The sequence below is a fragment of the Corvus kubaryi genome, unplaced genomic scaffold (genome assembly GCF_017639235.1).
Source record: "Corvus kubaryi isolate FWS band 111438036 unplaced genomic scaffold, C.kubaryi_AGA036_p1.0 124, whole genome shotgun sequence".
NCBI lineage: Eukaryota > Metazoa > Chordata > Aves > Passeriformes > Corvidae > Corvus > Corvus kubaryi.
The window spans coordinates 2,304,646-2,321,088 of NW_024580659.1; the positions used below are offsets into that span (position 1 = coordinate 2,304,646).

Here is a 16,443-nt window from a genome sequence, read left to right on the forward strand (position 1 = left end):
CCTCAGCTGGTCATTCCTTGGAGGTTCAGTGACAGCTTCACCCCGTTGTGTGCTCATGATTAATGGAACCACTCCTGGGGGCCACTTCTGGCAAGGTGAGATCACAGCTGGAGCTTTAAGCCTCCAAGGAGGTATTTTGCTGCCAGCCCAGTGGCAAAGTCCATCCAAACAGGGCCATGGGTGCTCGGTGGGGAGCTGCCATGTTCCATCTCCTCACCCTGCCACGGTGAGCAGGCACAGGAGCTCGCACTGGTGCCAGCTGGTTTAACTGGAGCATTGACAGCGTTTTAGCAATGAAATACGAATTAAAACCCACTTCCAGCCATCACTGAAATCCTTACAGTTCCTCTCCTTCCTAGTCTCAGCCTGGCTATCCTGAGGGTACAGCCCCTCTTCCTCCTCACCAGCCTGACTGGCACCCTGTGGCACGTGCAGAAAGAAGACCTCAATTTGCTTTGGAAACATGAATAAAAGCCATTCCTAAGCTGGACTGGATGCTCCTTCCTGTCTCACCCAGCCTGGTGGGAGGCAGGTGCTGGCCCCTCATAGTCCTCCTGCAGCCCTGGGTGGGAGCCTCACAACAACGAGACACCCAATTTTCCCTGAGCAATCACATCCATTTGGGCCACTGAGAAATGCATAACCCCACTCTGGGTCTCAGCTCCCAGGCACAGGGTGACAGCAGGGCCAAAGCTGGGACTGAGCTGTCCCCAGGGGCCCCGAGCACTGTCTCCTCTCATCCCAAGGAAGCGCAGCATTCCAGCGGCATTAGCAGCTCTCCCTGCACATAGCTGCCTCCTCCCATCGAATTACAGCCTCAGCACAACTCACACATTGCAGTCGTGTTGCTAAAGTCAATCGTTTACCCAAGCAAAATAAACATTGGCACGGCAAGGCACGGGACTGTGTTGGTTCAAGCCCTGGCGATGCTGCCCTCAGCCCTCGGTGGCCACACTGCTGGGCCAGTGCCCCAGGTCTGCTGGGTTGTCCTTCTGCCTTTCCTCCCCAAACCAGCTTTTTTTCTCCCTGCTTCTGTGGAAATAACACCCTAAAGCAGCTGTGACACAATCTCATTTATAGAAACAACGAAATATTGCAATCTCATTTATAGCAATAATGAAATATTGCAGTTCAGGACAAACAGGCCTGAGGTGAAAACAGGCATGAGAGGGGTGATCAGTTGGAAGGACATGGCTGTGTCCTTCCTCTGGACAAGCAGCACTAAATATTTTGCTCAACCAAGGCTTATAACAACAGAAAAACTAAAAAAATGAACCTGTCAGCTAGAAACCCAGCATATTTTGGAAACAGCTCTAATGCAAGCATCTGTTTGACCCACTCAAAGGGGTCTTCCCAAGGGTTCCAAGCCCTTGATGCCATAGCTACTACAATTCAGCAGGACTACAGGTGCACCAGAAGCCAATGGAAACATGCTAGGTCTAAGAACCCTGGGACAGGAAATGTTCCCAGGTGTTAACAGATTCTGTTTCCAACGGATCTGTAGCCTGGAGATGAAAAAGAAACATTTCCCACCTCTCCAGTGTAGCAGCAGCAGTTGTTTCCCACTGAAACCTGTGAGGACACAGCACATCCTCACGTTTTACCCCAGGCCTGGGAACCTCCAGAGAGTTGCCAGTACCTGGGTTTTGGCCAGGAGCTGAGGTGATGCCAGCTCTCCCCACACCCACAGCCACCTAGCCCACGGGCAACCCACCCCTGCACTCACATCACATCAGGCATCACTGACAGCCCCCTTATCCTCCTCTGTCCTGGCCAAATCCCAGCATCCAAAAAGGACTTCTCCAAGATATCTCCACTGCTTACTGATAGGCTTTGACTCCCTGGAGGGTGAACAAGAGAAAAAATGAGGTTAACTCCTTCCCTTCAGTCAGTTTGGTGGCTTGGACCGTGCTGTGACCCAGGGAAAAGGATGGTTGGAGCGAGCCACCTGGCCCTGTGCCTTGGGTCTTCCCCCTTGGCTCAATGGCACTGGCAGCAGAAAGCCACAGCCTCACTGGCTGCCCACCCTTTTTCAAGAGTAAAGCAAGGGAAGGTGGTGGCTGTAGAGAGAGGACAAAAGTCTTGCAGCAGCCAAAACTTGTCAGTAGAAGAGCAGATACACTGGGACTATTTAGGCTTTTTCTGTCCTTAGAACAGGAGGCTGGGAAGCCAGGAAAACTTCTGCCAGGCTGAACTGCCTTAACACACTGCCTGTCCTCCCAGTCAGACAGCAAATGCTGCAGGGTGAGGAGCTGTGGGTGGATTTCACTGTTGGTTAAAACACGGGAACAACTGCACAAGGAATGTAACACGACATGACAGGCCAGCGAGTGGGTGAGTGGGCTGAAAAAACAGTCACCACTGATCCTCCACACAGGGAATGTGCTAACAGTGAATGAAAACCACCCTGAGGAGTCCATTTATCTGTGCAACTGCAAACCAAATCGCAGTTTTCACTGCACGTGTAGTGAACTTCTGGTGCCCGAAAGCCTTTAAGGAACGTGACACAAATCCTCATTGGCTGGGGGAAAAAAAAGCAATTGAAATAACTTTTTAAAAAATCAGGTAAAAAGTAATTTTCTGGTCCCTAAAACACTCCCTAGATCTGTGTGCTTTTACCTCCCCAGCAGAGACAGCAGTGGAGCTGTGAAGGCAGGTGACAGCAGCCCATGCCATCAGACCCTGCCATCAGGCCATTTATCTGCTTGCCTTTGCTGTAGATTTAACTCCTGCCCTGGTCTGCAACTTTATCAGTGTATTTGAGGCCTCTCTTCAGCCCTCAGTAAAACTCTGCCATGTGAAGCAAGTGAATGCAGGAAGCTCTGATGGAATTTCGTACACACTGCCCTAATAAAACCTCTGCATAAATCTGCCAGCAGGGCAGTGGCAGTGTAATGTGAGCTAAGGTACAACAGGTAAACTTCACCAAGCCAAAGCCCCTCTGGTGCAGAAACACCTGCAACAGCCTTGAAACCTGGGCAAAGCAGAACTCATGCTCTGTTCCTTTTTCTTGACTACACTATTAAAAGGCAGTAAAGAGGGACAGAGCAACAGGTGTGCAGCCCTACTTTTTATTGTCACTGCGAACATCAATGTCCCCAGTGAATACTCTGCCCCATCAGAGCATTTTGCAGGGTTTTCATTGCCCCTCCCCAGTTCTGTGCTCTTGGCTTTCAGAGCAATGGCTCACCTTTGCCAAACGAGATGATTTGGTATTTGGTTACACGCCCTTTGCTCTTTTTCTTTTTTAAATCAAAGCAGAGAAAGGAGCCAAACTGGAACTTGATACTGGGTCCTCTTAATTGCAAAGAGGAGAAATAATCTGCAGCAAGTATGACGTACAGCAGCAGCAAGCATGAGATGTATAAACTGATGTACAGCAGTTGTTAAGCACTGAGATTATTTCGAGCTCTTTGTCTTCCTGCGGGATACCAAACACTTAATCATGAGAGTTTTGAAGTTTTTGAATATCAAAGATAACAAAGAGCTCTGCTAATAGGAATAGTTTCAAGTGGGCCACAGCTGCCAGTTCCCCTCCTGGGCTGTGTATACGTAATGTCCCCGAAAAGGATCTCCAACCTCACTTCACCAACAGAACTTAAATGATTTCACAAGGCAGGAGAAGGAGGATGGAGACTCACCAAGAGGCAGTGTCAGCACAAACTCCCCTTCACAGCTTTCCCTTCTGGGCTGGGACAACTGTACAAGGAGGGAAGCTGTGAACTGAGGTGTCGCAGGGTTAGCAAATGCAAGAGGTGGTCACTGATGTCCAGGCAGTGCCCTGCAGAACCACCACGTGTGCAGGGAGCAGACAACAACAAACCTGACACCGACCTGCTATGGAAGCTCACAAAATTCCTGTCTCTTGCTACACAATGATGCCTGGATTAAGGTTACGTTCCTCCGTGCTGCATTTTGTCACGCAGCCGCTATTTTGGTCAGAAAGTCAGCAAGCCCTTATTTGGGAAGCTGTCCCTCTGAAGGGCAGCATGAAGGGCAGTGAGATGAAAAGGCTGCTTCTGAAGGCAGGCCTGGGGGAGCTCCCTGGAGCCACAGGAAGCCCCAGTATTGCCTTCTGCTTCTTGTTAACATTCCAACATCCTTTTCTCAGCCTGACCTTTGCCTCTCTCTTCCCTGCATCTTGTGGGTGAGCTACTCCCACAACTGAAGCACTCAGGGGAAGACACCAAGGGGGGTTGAGATGAAACCTCCCTTCCTACGCAGGAAAATCTTAGTGCAAGATTTAAAATGCACAACTTAAACCATGTCTGTGTGCAGACAAACAGGTAAAGGTGTAGACTGACAAACACCAAGTGCTCTGCTCAGGTTTTTTTTCTTTGGCTCTTGTAACACACATCTACACCAGACTGACCACACTGACCCTTGCTGGACCAGCCACTCCATCTCCTTCAGTACCAGCAACAACTCTCTGCATGCCTTAACCACCTAGTAAGTAGTAGTTAACCTTGCCAATGAACTTTGTCATGCTGTTGCTTAATATTAAATCTGGTTTTTACTGATACCTTTGCTGGTGATTCTTTAAGTTCCTCAAACACTTGTTTGTAACAGGCTGACAAACACCAACCTCCACAAAAGCCCAAGAGATGCACACAGCAGGAATCAGACAGCTGAGGGCTACAGACACCCCTGACTTTGCAACACGCTTGACTTGCAAGTTTCAAATTAGTAAATCTCTTTATATTGCTTAGTTTAGGGGTGAGTGGGTTTTCTTAACCAGTCAAAAACAATTAAAAAGTGGGAACTGGGAAAAGATTTTTGAATTTAAGCCAGAAAGAATTCAAACTAACACACATCATTACTATTCAAAGAATAAACTACACGAATTGGATATTCCAGTTAAAATTACGGTTTTCATCCGACAAGTGTTTTGCTGCTGTACTGCAGTCTGAAGGTACGGGCAAACTCCCAGCCCTTGCGTGGCTCCATGGATTTACGCCACCGGGTGGACAAGCGCTGGAACTGCGATTTCAGAACAGTTGGTCGCATTCCAACAGGGGGCTCATGCCAGTAGTGGAAAGCACGGCCTGAGCCAGCTTTGAGGAGGCCCTGGAGAGTGAAGCCCTCTCCTGATGTACACAACAGCAGGAGCAAAACCAGGGCTCAGCTCCTCCTGGGATTTTGCACGTTACTCTCCTCATCTCACCAAGCCAGCACGTTTCATCAGACAGACTTTTGTTACTGGAGTGAAAAACATTCCCTAAAATCAGTCACTATGAAAAAAACGTGTATTTTGTATATTCCTAAAACCTTACACATTCCCACGGGTAGCTCCACTAATGCTTCAATATCTACAAGTATTCCAGGATACAACACACACCAACTCTAACAGAAACTCCTGTGGTCTCCAACACCACAGCCAGCACTCCTTACCCTCCCATTGCTCAGGATTCCAACAGGTGTAAGCACCTTACCCACACAGCAAAGCAGCAGACACGTAACAGGCCCCTGGAAATCTCACCTTGCTGTAACACCACCAGGAATTATCACTGAAGTCACGGTATGTAAGAAAGAAAATGTCAGCCCAGTTTTCAAAAGCACAAGGAGGATCCAGGGAACTACCAGCCAGTCAGGCTCCCCTGCATCACTACTCACAGGCTTGATGCACCGCTGGAGGATAAAATACAACTCAAACCAGGCTTCTGGAGGGCTCTCCTCAAATTCAGGAGGTGAAGACTTTGTTACATACAATTTTATTTTAAAAAAATGCTGTAACACACATGCCAGTAAGAAAACTGGTTCTTCTTATTAAATCACATCAGCCCTTTTTTGGCTGAGCAGCCTGCTGAGCAGCCTGCTGAGCTGCCTGCCTGGCATTGTTAGCCTGCATCTTCTTCAGCCCCTTTTTGTTGTGTTTCTTTGCAAATCTCATGTTCCTCAAAAACTTGGGATCAACCTATAAAAACAAGGGAAAAACAAGCCACGTTGCAGAAGAGACGTAGATAAAAACATTTATAGCTCCATATTGTTCCAATTATTCTCAAATGCTGGCTGTGACTAGTTCAGACTTTTTTTTCTGATTTTTCAACAAAATTATTTTAGGCACCTGCAACCAGGCTTTAATAGCTATTTTCCTTAACTGCCATAAAACGAGAAATCCCAAACCCCAGCACTAAACATGCTGAAAGAACAGGATGAGCAAAGCTGCAGGAGGAACCCTCACTGAGCTTTGCAGAAGACAAATTTTTACATCACTTCCAAAAAGCTTTGTAGATCGTGACATCTACAAAGCAAATAAAATCACAACCTCCCTCCCCAAACACAAAATGTCCTGTTTTCACTTCAAGTGGGGGAAAAGATCCTGTTATATCATTTGGATAACCTCAGAAAAAGCAATATACTCTCACTTTCATGTGTTTTGCCCAGAAATGCCAATTCCTCTTATTTTTTAAGTGAAATTATCTGGATTAGTACAGACAGTAAATATTGAAGGAGAGGGAAGGGAAGGATTCACTGGCAAGTGTTTGTTTTACTGGAAACAGCACCCAGTGACAGCCACCAGAGCAGGACAGGGACAAAACTGGCCACTAACTAAAATGTAGTTTTACAGACATACAAGGGCAGATTTCATGTGGGTTAGAAAGGTCCCAGCTGTGTGTCAGGTAAGTAAAACAACTGAACCCCACAATGGTTCTGACCACCTGGAACAGAGCTCTGTCTGCAAAAAATGTGTCAGTCAAAATAATACAAATTCTGGATATTTTTTTCATGGTTAAGTCTCAGCAACTCAACAGCCTGGGAATAGCAAATAGAAATACTCACCCCTTTGAGAGATTCGTATCTATGGGTTTTGGGCTTCTTGATGCCATTTCTGTGCCACTTACGGGCTATGTGGAAAACGAGACAATTAATTAAATTACAGTTTCTGTAACTATTAAGCAGCTGCATTCATTTCTTTTTAAGTGTACTTGACTATCAAAACGATGTGGAATAGACAATTTTCGGACCCTTCCTATCCAAACTACATTTGAATTAAAAACACACCTCTACGCTCATCCCTCTGCATGCTGTGCTCTTGCCACTGCACAAGCTTCCAACCCAAAGATTTCAGGCAGCTCATTAACTAATGACACACTGACAACACCACCAGGACCATGCAAGGCCTGTCATGAATAAATTCAAGCACTTGTGGTCAGTGTCAGAGGGCACCACCACTCTGAAGGACCAAGCAGAACCTACTCGTGACCTCTGCTAATTCACAGCACAGGTGAGAAGACCCCAAACACGAACTATTTAATCACTGTGGCCATCTCTGGATTGCACAGGATCCCAGGGATGAAGCCTTTCAGTAACATCACAGAATGACAGGATGGTTTAGGTTGGACATAACCTTACAGACCATCCTGTTCCACCTCCCTGCCAAGGGCAGGGACATTTCTCACCAGACCAGGTTGCTTCAAGACCTGTCCAACTTGGCCTTGGACACTTCCAGGGATGGGGCAGCCACAGCTTCTCTGGGCACCCTGTGCCAAGGCCTCACCACCCTCACAGGAAAGCATTTCTTCCTAATATCCAACCTAAGCCTACTCTCTGTCAGTGTAAAACCATTCCCCTGTGTCCTGTCACTACCTGCTCTTGCAGAACATCCCTAGGCCTGCTCAGTCGGTGATGATCACCATGGAATCAATCAAACTGGAAAAGGCCTCCGAGATCATCAAGTCCAACCTATGACCCAACGCCAGTGTCAACCAGACCATGGCACCAAGTGTCACGTCCAGTCTTTCCTTAAACACCTCCAGGGACAGTGACTCCACCGCTTCCCTGAGCAGCCCATTCCAGCACCCTTTTTGTGAAGAAATTCTTCCTGATGTCCAACCTAAAACTCTCCTGGCACAGCCTGAGGCTGTGTCCTGTCGTCCGGCTGCTGGTTACATGGGAGAAGAGGCCGACCCCCAGTTTTCTAACGTAAAACTTTCTATTTTTCTGCCAGCATATTAATTCTATGTTGAGCCCGAACAAATCCCGACTCTTGTCACACTCCTTTAAACCCCACCACTCGATCTCTGCGCAGCACCACCTTATCTCGCTGCAAACCCGCGGGCAGACCGTGCTGCCATCACCGCGCCGGTCCCAGCCCGGTTAAACCCTCCTGGATCCCCGCCGGCCCCCGCCCCGCTCACACTGGTTGTGCGTGGTGTGGTTCTTGGACTTGGCCATGGTCGCACCTGCGGGAGAAACACACACGGCTCAGCCGGGCCGGGCTGGCGAGGGGCGCCCGGCTCCCGCACAGAGCCCGCCCGGCCCCGAGCCCCGACTACCGCCCCGCTCCGCCCGGCCCGGCCCGGCCCGCGGATGGGCCCCGATGGACTCGGATGGTGCCGGATGCGGGGCCGCCCTCACCGGAGCCGCGCTCGCCGCCGCCGCCGGACCGGAAGAGAGGGAGCAGCGCGGGGGCTGCCGGGAATCGGGGTCGGGCCCGGCCGGAACCCCTAGTCCTGTAGTTCCGCCCGGCAGCCTCCCCGTAGTTCTCCCGCACCACCGCTCTTTGCCTACATCGTCCCGGCTGCCGCGGCCGCCGCTCCCGCCCCGGAGGGACCTGAGGCTGCCGCCGCTCCCCCCCGGGAGGGCCCCGCCGCGGCAGGACCCGCAACTCCCAGCGACGTGGCTGACCCCGGTCCCTCGGCGATGCGGTTCCCCCACCAACACGATTCCCACCAACACGGTCCCCCCACTAACATGCCCCCCGACCATGGCCTCTGCCGGCCCGGGGAGCCGGGAGCCGAGGCCGCCCTGCGCGGGGCGCTGCCCGGAGCCTGAGGCCCCCGGCCCCGTGGGCATCTGGGCACAGTTTATCTGCGCGTTCCACCACGCTCGGGCAATACACGCAATGCTCCTCGCGGCGGGTTCATTCAATGCCGTTCATCTTTATTTGTGTGGAGCGCCAGAGGCCGCGAACGGCTCTGTTTACTTTCAGACAATTGGCAGCTTTGGCTGTGCTACCTCGGTGAGCCCCGAAACCCCCCCATGCCCAGCAAAGACGTGGCACGGTGCGGGGCTTTGTGCTGTGTCTGACCTCCTCCACCCCAGCTGGCCAGGCTGCGAGGTTAAAGGCTCACTCCTGCAAAAGATGCAGACCGAGACTTCGGTGTTTTATAATGTGAAAGACACTGAAATGATGGAAAATTTTCTCATGGAAAGGGTAGACACTGCAATGGGCTGCCCAGCGAGGTGGTGGAGCCACTGTCCCTGGAGGTGTTCAAGGAAAGACTGGATTTATGGTCATGGATTGAAGCATCTCCCGTGGTGAAGTGTCACAGGAGTAAGGGGAACCAAAGGCCAAGCTTGCCCAAGCCCTTTGGGTTGTTGACCAACATTGGCATTTCTGGTCAAGGCTGCTGTGATTTCAAATGGGAACCTCTGAAAAATGAGCAGAAAAGGCCCAGGCTCTTTTGCATTGTGGGAACATGCTGCCATCTTTTTATGGCACTGCCTTTATTTTACAATGAGAGGCACAAGTGAATTGCTTAAAGTAACCTGGACTGAAAAAACCAGCCCAGAGACCAAAAGCCCCATGACCAGTTCAGAGAGTGAACTGCATATTTTTTCCAGTGGCTGACTGCTTGCAGAGCAATTGCTACTCTGCCTCAAGTTCAGATACCTATAAACAAGCTCTTCCTATCACAAAAATTAGGAAAAATCTATTATCCTTGGTAGTTGGGCAACGCTGATGAAAGGAAAATAGGCAGGAAAAAGAAAGCTAATGCAACTTAATGTCAGTATTTCTCTTATTTTGAGCAAGACCTAAGATGCAAAGTGTATTTGGCCTAATTTCCCACCCCCACTACCATTCTGGGCAGCTGCTGTTAACAAATAGTGAAAAAATAGATGAAAACCAGCAATATTCCTTTACTGCAGCTGGACTGTGAAGGTCTGCTCAAAATCCTCCTTGATATGCAAACCTCTGACTTTTTAAACTGCTGGGGTTTAAAAATTCCTTCCACTGTAGTGATCTGCAGTTTTAAAATATTTGTACATCACTGTGGCCAGATAATTGCAGCCAACAGTAGAGAGAAATCCTGACTTTCCTGATAATGCAAAGAGCCACACTCAGTGGAAGACAGAACTGAATCCCAGAGGTGTGTTTGCCTTCATTGCATTGCAAAAGGCAGAAAGGCTGCCAGGCCCCCTTAGCTTGGCCATTAGATTATGAAAATTCTTGTTTTTTTAAACTAATTTCTGAGCCTTCCTCCACAGCAAGAAACAGAAGGGTTTACTTTATGGTTCTATCTACCTTTTCCAAGTTTTTTCAGGCTCTTGCTGTAATTATTGCTGTTGGAGCAATAATTTCAATACAGCAATAATTTGCTTTTTCCCAGCTGCTGCTGGGGCCACTCAGATGAGCAGTCAGACAGGTGGGGTTTAGAGAAGCTGTGCTTAATGCCCAGGTGATTACAAGATCCATACGCCAAATTATTAAAATGAAACTGTGGAAGAGCATTCAGTTCATGGGGCTGAGTGGAACATGTTCAGGGTACTTTATAAATCCCTACAAACCAATGCAGAGAACCAGGTAAAAAGGATGATCCAAGGCAGGATCAAGCCCCCTTGAATTTCTCCCGTGCCCTGATGAGCTGCTTTGCCTCTAATTATGGTGTTACTGAGAATGATTGGCCAGTTCAAAACCTTTAGTCACACTTCCAGTGATTACAGACTTAATTAGTGCATGTTAGCCCAAGTGTCCTCTATTAAAGGAGCTGCTCTTGTTAAATAGGATGGTAATTACTCCAGCTGCAAAGCAATTATGAAAAAAAATCATAAAAATCTCACAGTGCCTTTGACAACTGTATCTCAGTTGCTGTCCTTGCATCTCACACACTTATGCTGATTGATCTCTGTCAGGTTTGTCACGCTTTTCATGCCGACACCACATTTCAGCAGCCTCCCCTACCTTGCCTCCTCCCTCCCTGTGAGCAGACTCTGACTTGGAGTAAAGAATTACTGTGGCTGCCCCCATTCAGTAATGCCAGCGACTGTCCATTGTCCAGCGTGGTGCTGGTGCCAGAGCTGAGCCAGGCTGAGTTTTTACAAGGGCTTGAACAGAGGTTGGGTCCAGTCATTTCCCAAAACATGTGGAAATTTCCTCCCCATTTCCACAGGAAGAAGATGAGGAAAGGCCATGTTCGTGTAGGATGCCGGACGCAGCGTGACAGCGCAGCTCCCCAGTGTCCTGAGCACAAAAGCAGTGATAAACACTTCCAGGTGTTGATTAGGAGTCCAGCTGCCTTTGCCTGGCACAGACTGTGGGGCACCCCTACAAACTGCTCCCTCGTGGGGAGGTATCAAGCAGTGGGGAGAGTGCAGTGATACTTATGGCTGTCCCTGCTGGCTCACACGGAAAATTTCCACCCTGGGCCGCTCCCAGGGCAGCTCAGGCACTTCACCCATCACCACCCATTCCCACCTCGCCCTGCAGACACCACCGAAGTGCAGCTGCAGCGTGCAGGGCTGTGCCTTGTCAGAGGGAGCACTCTGTGGGATATGGCCACCTTCATCGTCACCCTCCTTCACCCCAGCAAGCGCAGCCAGGACTGGGCTGTCTGGCAGGTCCCCAAGAGGTCGCTGCCCTGGCAGGTGCCGGTGGCTTTGGGGCGATTTTAGGGCTGTTCCCAGCCTGTGGGCAAACAGGGCTTGGCTGTGCTGTAGAGCCGAGCGACGCTGCAGGGGAGTGAGGGTGGTGGACAGTCCCCGCGGACAAATGGCCAATACGCCTCCAGAGAAGCCAGAACAACGGGGCATGGAGGCACTAGAGGGAGCCTGAGCATAACAGATCCCGCTCTGGCTCAGAGTGGGAGAATTAGTCCCGCTCGGGGAGCGGGGGTATCACCAGGGAGTAACAGCAAGTTTCACACAGCAGTTTCCCCCTTGACCTGGCATCCTACCTGGCTGTGCCTTCCCCCCCCCGAAAGCTGTTGTAATTTCCTTGAAGGCATAAAGAAATCGTTTCATTGATGGAAAATGCCAGTCAGCCAGTGGAGAGGCAGCTGGCTCTGTGCTTTTGGGATAGGAGGTGAGAAAAACCACTGGCAACTGGTGGCAATTGTCAGATGAGAGGGTTCAAGAGAAAAGGAATTCTTGCAAGGCAAAGGAGAGCAGAAGTGCTGATCCACAGCTGCAGATATCCCTGTGGGAAGGGGAGCTGTCATGGCACAGTGCTCCTGGACGGATGGCAGGGACGTGGGAACAGTAGCTGAGGCTTGTGTCCTCCACTGATGCACTCCAGTTAGCACCAGTTAAGAGAGCTGAGGCACCAGAAGAGGCTGGAGATGTGCAATCTTTTATTTTTCCCATCAATATTTTCACTGGCTTTGGATGAGGAACGGGGTCACTGGCTCATGGGCTATGCCTGAATGTCCCCCTGCCACTGTCACCAAGGACCAGTACAAAGAGTAAGAGCGAGAGTCTCTGGCTCAGCTGCAGGTGGGCATCAGTGCCGTGGTGGGGCAGGGACTGGGGAACAAACACTCTGCACTGGTATTTAGCCACAGTGGGGAGATGGATGTGTTTGTTCCCAGTACATCTGAAAAGAGCATCTTCTTTTAAAATGTTTGCAAGGGGCCAAAATTTGCTTTTAACAGGGGTACTCAAGTTCAGCTTAGTAGAAATCAGAGGAGATGAGTGAGCAGGGACCAGAAACAAATCCTGCATCACCTCTGGCTGCTGTTGGAGGCTTTCATTCCCCCCTCAGATCAGCCCAGACCCTCCATACATATTGCACGAATGTGTTCCTGTAAGCAGCTTCCTACCATGATGGCAGGAGGAAAAATCAGGCAGCAGCCTGCAGTGCAGCCCTGACCTTTCTCTCCAGGACTGCCACCTCCTCCCACTCTCCCTGGAGCTGGCACTACTAACAACTGGTTTCCTCTTGTTATTTTTCCACCTCCACTCCTTCCTCCAGAGGGGAGGCCGTGCTGATGGCCCACGTACCAGTGACTCACAGGCTGGGACCTGCAAGGAGCCAGCTAAGCCTGGCCAAACTTAGTAACATCTCATTTTCCATTGCCTACACCCTGGATGCTGCTTCTGGCTGGGTTCATCACTGGAGACCTCCTCCAGCTACCTGTGGAGTTTGGGAGGACCAGCAGGAGTTGGGCTGAGATGGAGCAGCCCTTGATGCAGATAAATTCCATCTTGGTCAGTGTTTATCCAGCTTGCTTATAGCTGAAACCCACGAGATGTTCTGGACATCAAAGAGGGCTTTTTAGGCTTGGGAAACATGTAAATAAAGACATATATAGGACTGCACAGTCGTTCCATTTTTCTGGAAGCGTTTGAATGATTTGAGGGGAGCTTAGGGGTTTAAAAGCTGATTCCCCATCTGTGTCAATCAGCCTGGTCCATCTGGCTGGATGTCCCCAAATCAACAGATGACAACTGCAATCACATAACCGAGCCTGGGGCACCTGCAGGGTGGGGAATGATGGTCTGCAAAGGTGGAGGTGCTGCCGTGGCTGGAAGCTGGGAATGGGAAAGAGCTGGGGGATGACCAGGTTGGCAGCAGCGGAGCAGGCAGAGCAGGGAGACGCAGCTCCTGGGCGGCTGCATCCCGTGGAGCAGGACCCTGCAGCTCGGTGCGGGGCTGCGTGCGGGGGACAGCGCCAGGAAGGGAGCAGCCATGTGTGCGCAGCCCACGCTTAGTGCTTTAATGGGATTTTCCAGAACACTTTTTGCCCCAGTAACGGAAAAGGAAGCTCGCCTGCCGCTTCCGAAGGCTGGGGTGAACGTGTGCAGGCGACGTGACACCTGCTCAACCCGCACTTCCCGAGAGCCCGGCTGTTCCCAAGGAGGGAGCGGATCCGCAGGCACAGCGTGCACCGAGCAGCTGATCGCTGCGGGGAGGAGGCACACGGAGGCGGCTGGGAGAAGCGGAGAGGGCTGACCTAAATAGATGCTCAGCTAATTTATTCATTTCTCTGCTTTATTATTTAACACAACTTCGAAACGGCTCAGGACTTCTGGTTCCTCTCAGCTCTGTTGCTGACGTTGGGATGGGGTTATTTTTTACCTGATTTTGCTGCCTTGCTCAGCACCCCTCTCTCCCAGCAGGCAGGCCAGGCACACTGTGGGAAAGCTCCAAAACAACCACTTTCTAGCCCGGAGCACAGAAAGGACTTATTTCAAGTTATTTTGAGCTTTTGCTTCACCTCCTGCCTAAGAAGCTGTTCGAATTTTGGCCTGCTTTATGCATTGCTAATAGGGAGATTTATCTCCAACTTAGCTGGCTGAGAAGGGGATTGGTGGGTTCATACAGCACGAGGCAGCCTTCAGCCTCCACCGACATCTTCCTTCAGGCAGGCTGCCAAAGGCAGCCCCAGGCTCTGCAGCACAGGGGCTTTCAAGGATAAACCTGGAGCCTGTCTCACTTCCAGCCAGCCTCCTCTCTCCTCAAATCCTAGCAATCCCGTGAAACACTGTCCAGGAGGAATGTATTACTAGAAGGACAGCTGCTGGGGGAGCTGTTCAGGCTGCGGTTCACCCCACGGGCTGCACGTGTCCTTTGTGAGCCCACGTCACGTTTTAGCACTGCTGAGCTTGAAAAGCCACAAGCTGGGGGAAAAAAAATTGATGCCTGTGCAGGTTGTCTGAACCCCTGCACCATTTCTGCGCAGGCACGAGGGACACGGGCAGAGCTGCTCCACGTGAGGTGACTGCTTCCTGGGATTCAAATCATGCAGCACCCAACTTGTGCCAAGCAGGGCCCTTTAATTTTTCATTACAGTTTGTCACTTGATGTATGAATTTAGGCCAGTGTTGTATAAAGTTACCCAGCCCCTCTATTATGATTTTTAAACTGGATTATTCATCGACCTGCTTGATGCCTTACAGATTTCTAAGCAGTAAAACGAGCCCCAATGCTGTTTAGCTCGGCAGCAAGGGCATCTCAGCTCACCCGCCTTCACACTGCTGGAGAGTTTGGTGATGTTGCTGGGAGTGGGATAGTGCAAATTAGCAGAAATGAAGCAGTTAAGGAGGCTGCAAGTTAAAATCTTCCAAACCAGCCGGCACCAAAGGGAAACAGTCGGGCGTGGGGCTGTGAAAGTAGGTGCTGTTTCCCTGGCACAGTCAGCTCCTTCTCCTGCCTTCACTGGTTAAGCTGGGGCAGTGTGAATCCTGGGCAGGATCCTGTGCTGGCAACCCGCAGGGTGTGCAGCCTGGCCTGTGTCAGGGCTTTGATCTGAAGGGCTTTGTGGTGGTTTTTAATGTAAAGTGATACTTTGGTCCGAGAGCCTTGCGAGGTCAAAAAGAATGAACATGGAAAGGACAGAGGCAGTCCAAGTGAAGTTTCTCTTTGCCTCCTATACCCTGGACTAGATTCTGGTGGATGATGCCCCAGATTGCCTAATGAGGGGAGAAAGGCCCTACATCCCACATGCTCTGGGGCCTGGGATTTTGTTCCCTTGCACCTTAATTGGACAGGGCTGATTAGGATGGAGTTAAGGGTAACTGAGTGTCACCCTGGGAGTTAGGATCCTTCATGTGGGCACAGCTTCTGCCCTGCAAGAGAGGGGAAAGTCCCTTAATGAGCCAGAGTAGGCAGCAGGCTGGAGGTGAAGGCTGCGGTGTGGCTGCCAGCTCGCCTTTATCTGCACAGAGAGGATTATTGGGAAGCCATGTTGACAAATGCTGTGGCTAAAAAGGAAAATGAACTTCCTCACAAAGACGGTTTGTTTGTACAAAGAGGGGAGAGAATAAAGAAGCTGCCAAAAAAGCTGACATTAAACCCGCTGCTTACCTGCAGCTCATCTGATACCATGACTGAAACCTCTCATTTTCAGCAACATAATCCAAGATGTTCTTTCTGCAAAGCAAAAAAAAAGTAGGTTATTGCTCAAGCAGAGCCGGGGAGGGATAAAGAGACAAGCAGGGCCTGATCCTGCCAGGTTCTGTGTGTTCTGCCCTCTGAGCAGGGTTAAAACCCTGGCTGGAAGCCTGGTTTGGGGGTTTTGGAAAGAACTTGCACAAAATCTCTTTCCAAACCTTTAGGAAAGGGCTTCCCGTGCTGCAGAGGCAGGGCAGGAGGCAGAGCATGGGGCTCCCAGCCCTGCCTTCAGCTCCCGCCCCTCTAGCCCAGGGACCTGGAGGCAAGAGACACAAACCCGTAATCCTCAGCACTCTTGTAGCACATCTCACCTTCAAAGTGCTTCGTTGGGAGAGAATTCATGACCCTCCACAAAACTCGGGCTGCCCTTTACCCCCCCTCCCCGCTTTCTTTTGGATGCATTACCTGCTCCAGCCACTGGGTTATCCCACCTTTCCCGGGATGCAGAGATGCGGCACACACGCTTTGCTCAGCAGCATTGAAATCCTCCCCTCTGCAGCACCGAGCAGATCTTGTGCTATTTCTTTTCCTGCCTTTAGATGTGCAGAAATCCACTTGGCTGCGTCTGCTGATTGATTTTAGCCGTGGTTCTGTAACAGGATCTTTTC

The 16,443-nt window shown here is 50.4% G+C and overlaps 1 protein-coding gene across 1 annotated transcript; it reads right to left on the bottom strand.

Annotated features, from left to right (window-relative positions):
• Positions 1 to 5,658: 5,658 nt before the first annotated feature.
• RPL29 (ribosomal protein L29) lies at positions 5,659 to 8,462 on the bottom strand. Its single transcript, XM_042019597.1, has 4 exons — positions 8,359 to 8,462; positions 8,139 to 8,183; positions 6,781 to 6,845; positions 5,659 to 5,914 (listed from the first exon to the last, which is right to left on the bottom strand). The coding sequence occupies exons 2-4, from the start codon at positions 8,173 to 8,175 to the stop codon at positions 5,777 to 5,779; spliced, it is 240 nt and encodes a 79-aa protein (XP_041875531.1). The 5' UTR covers positions 8,176 to 8,183; positions 8,359 to 8,462; the 3' UTR covers positions 5,659 to 5,776.
• Positions 8,463 to 16,443: the final 7,981 nt, after the last annotated feature.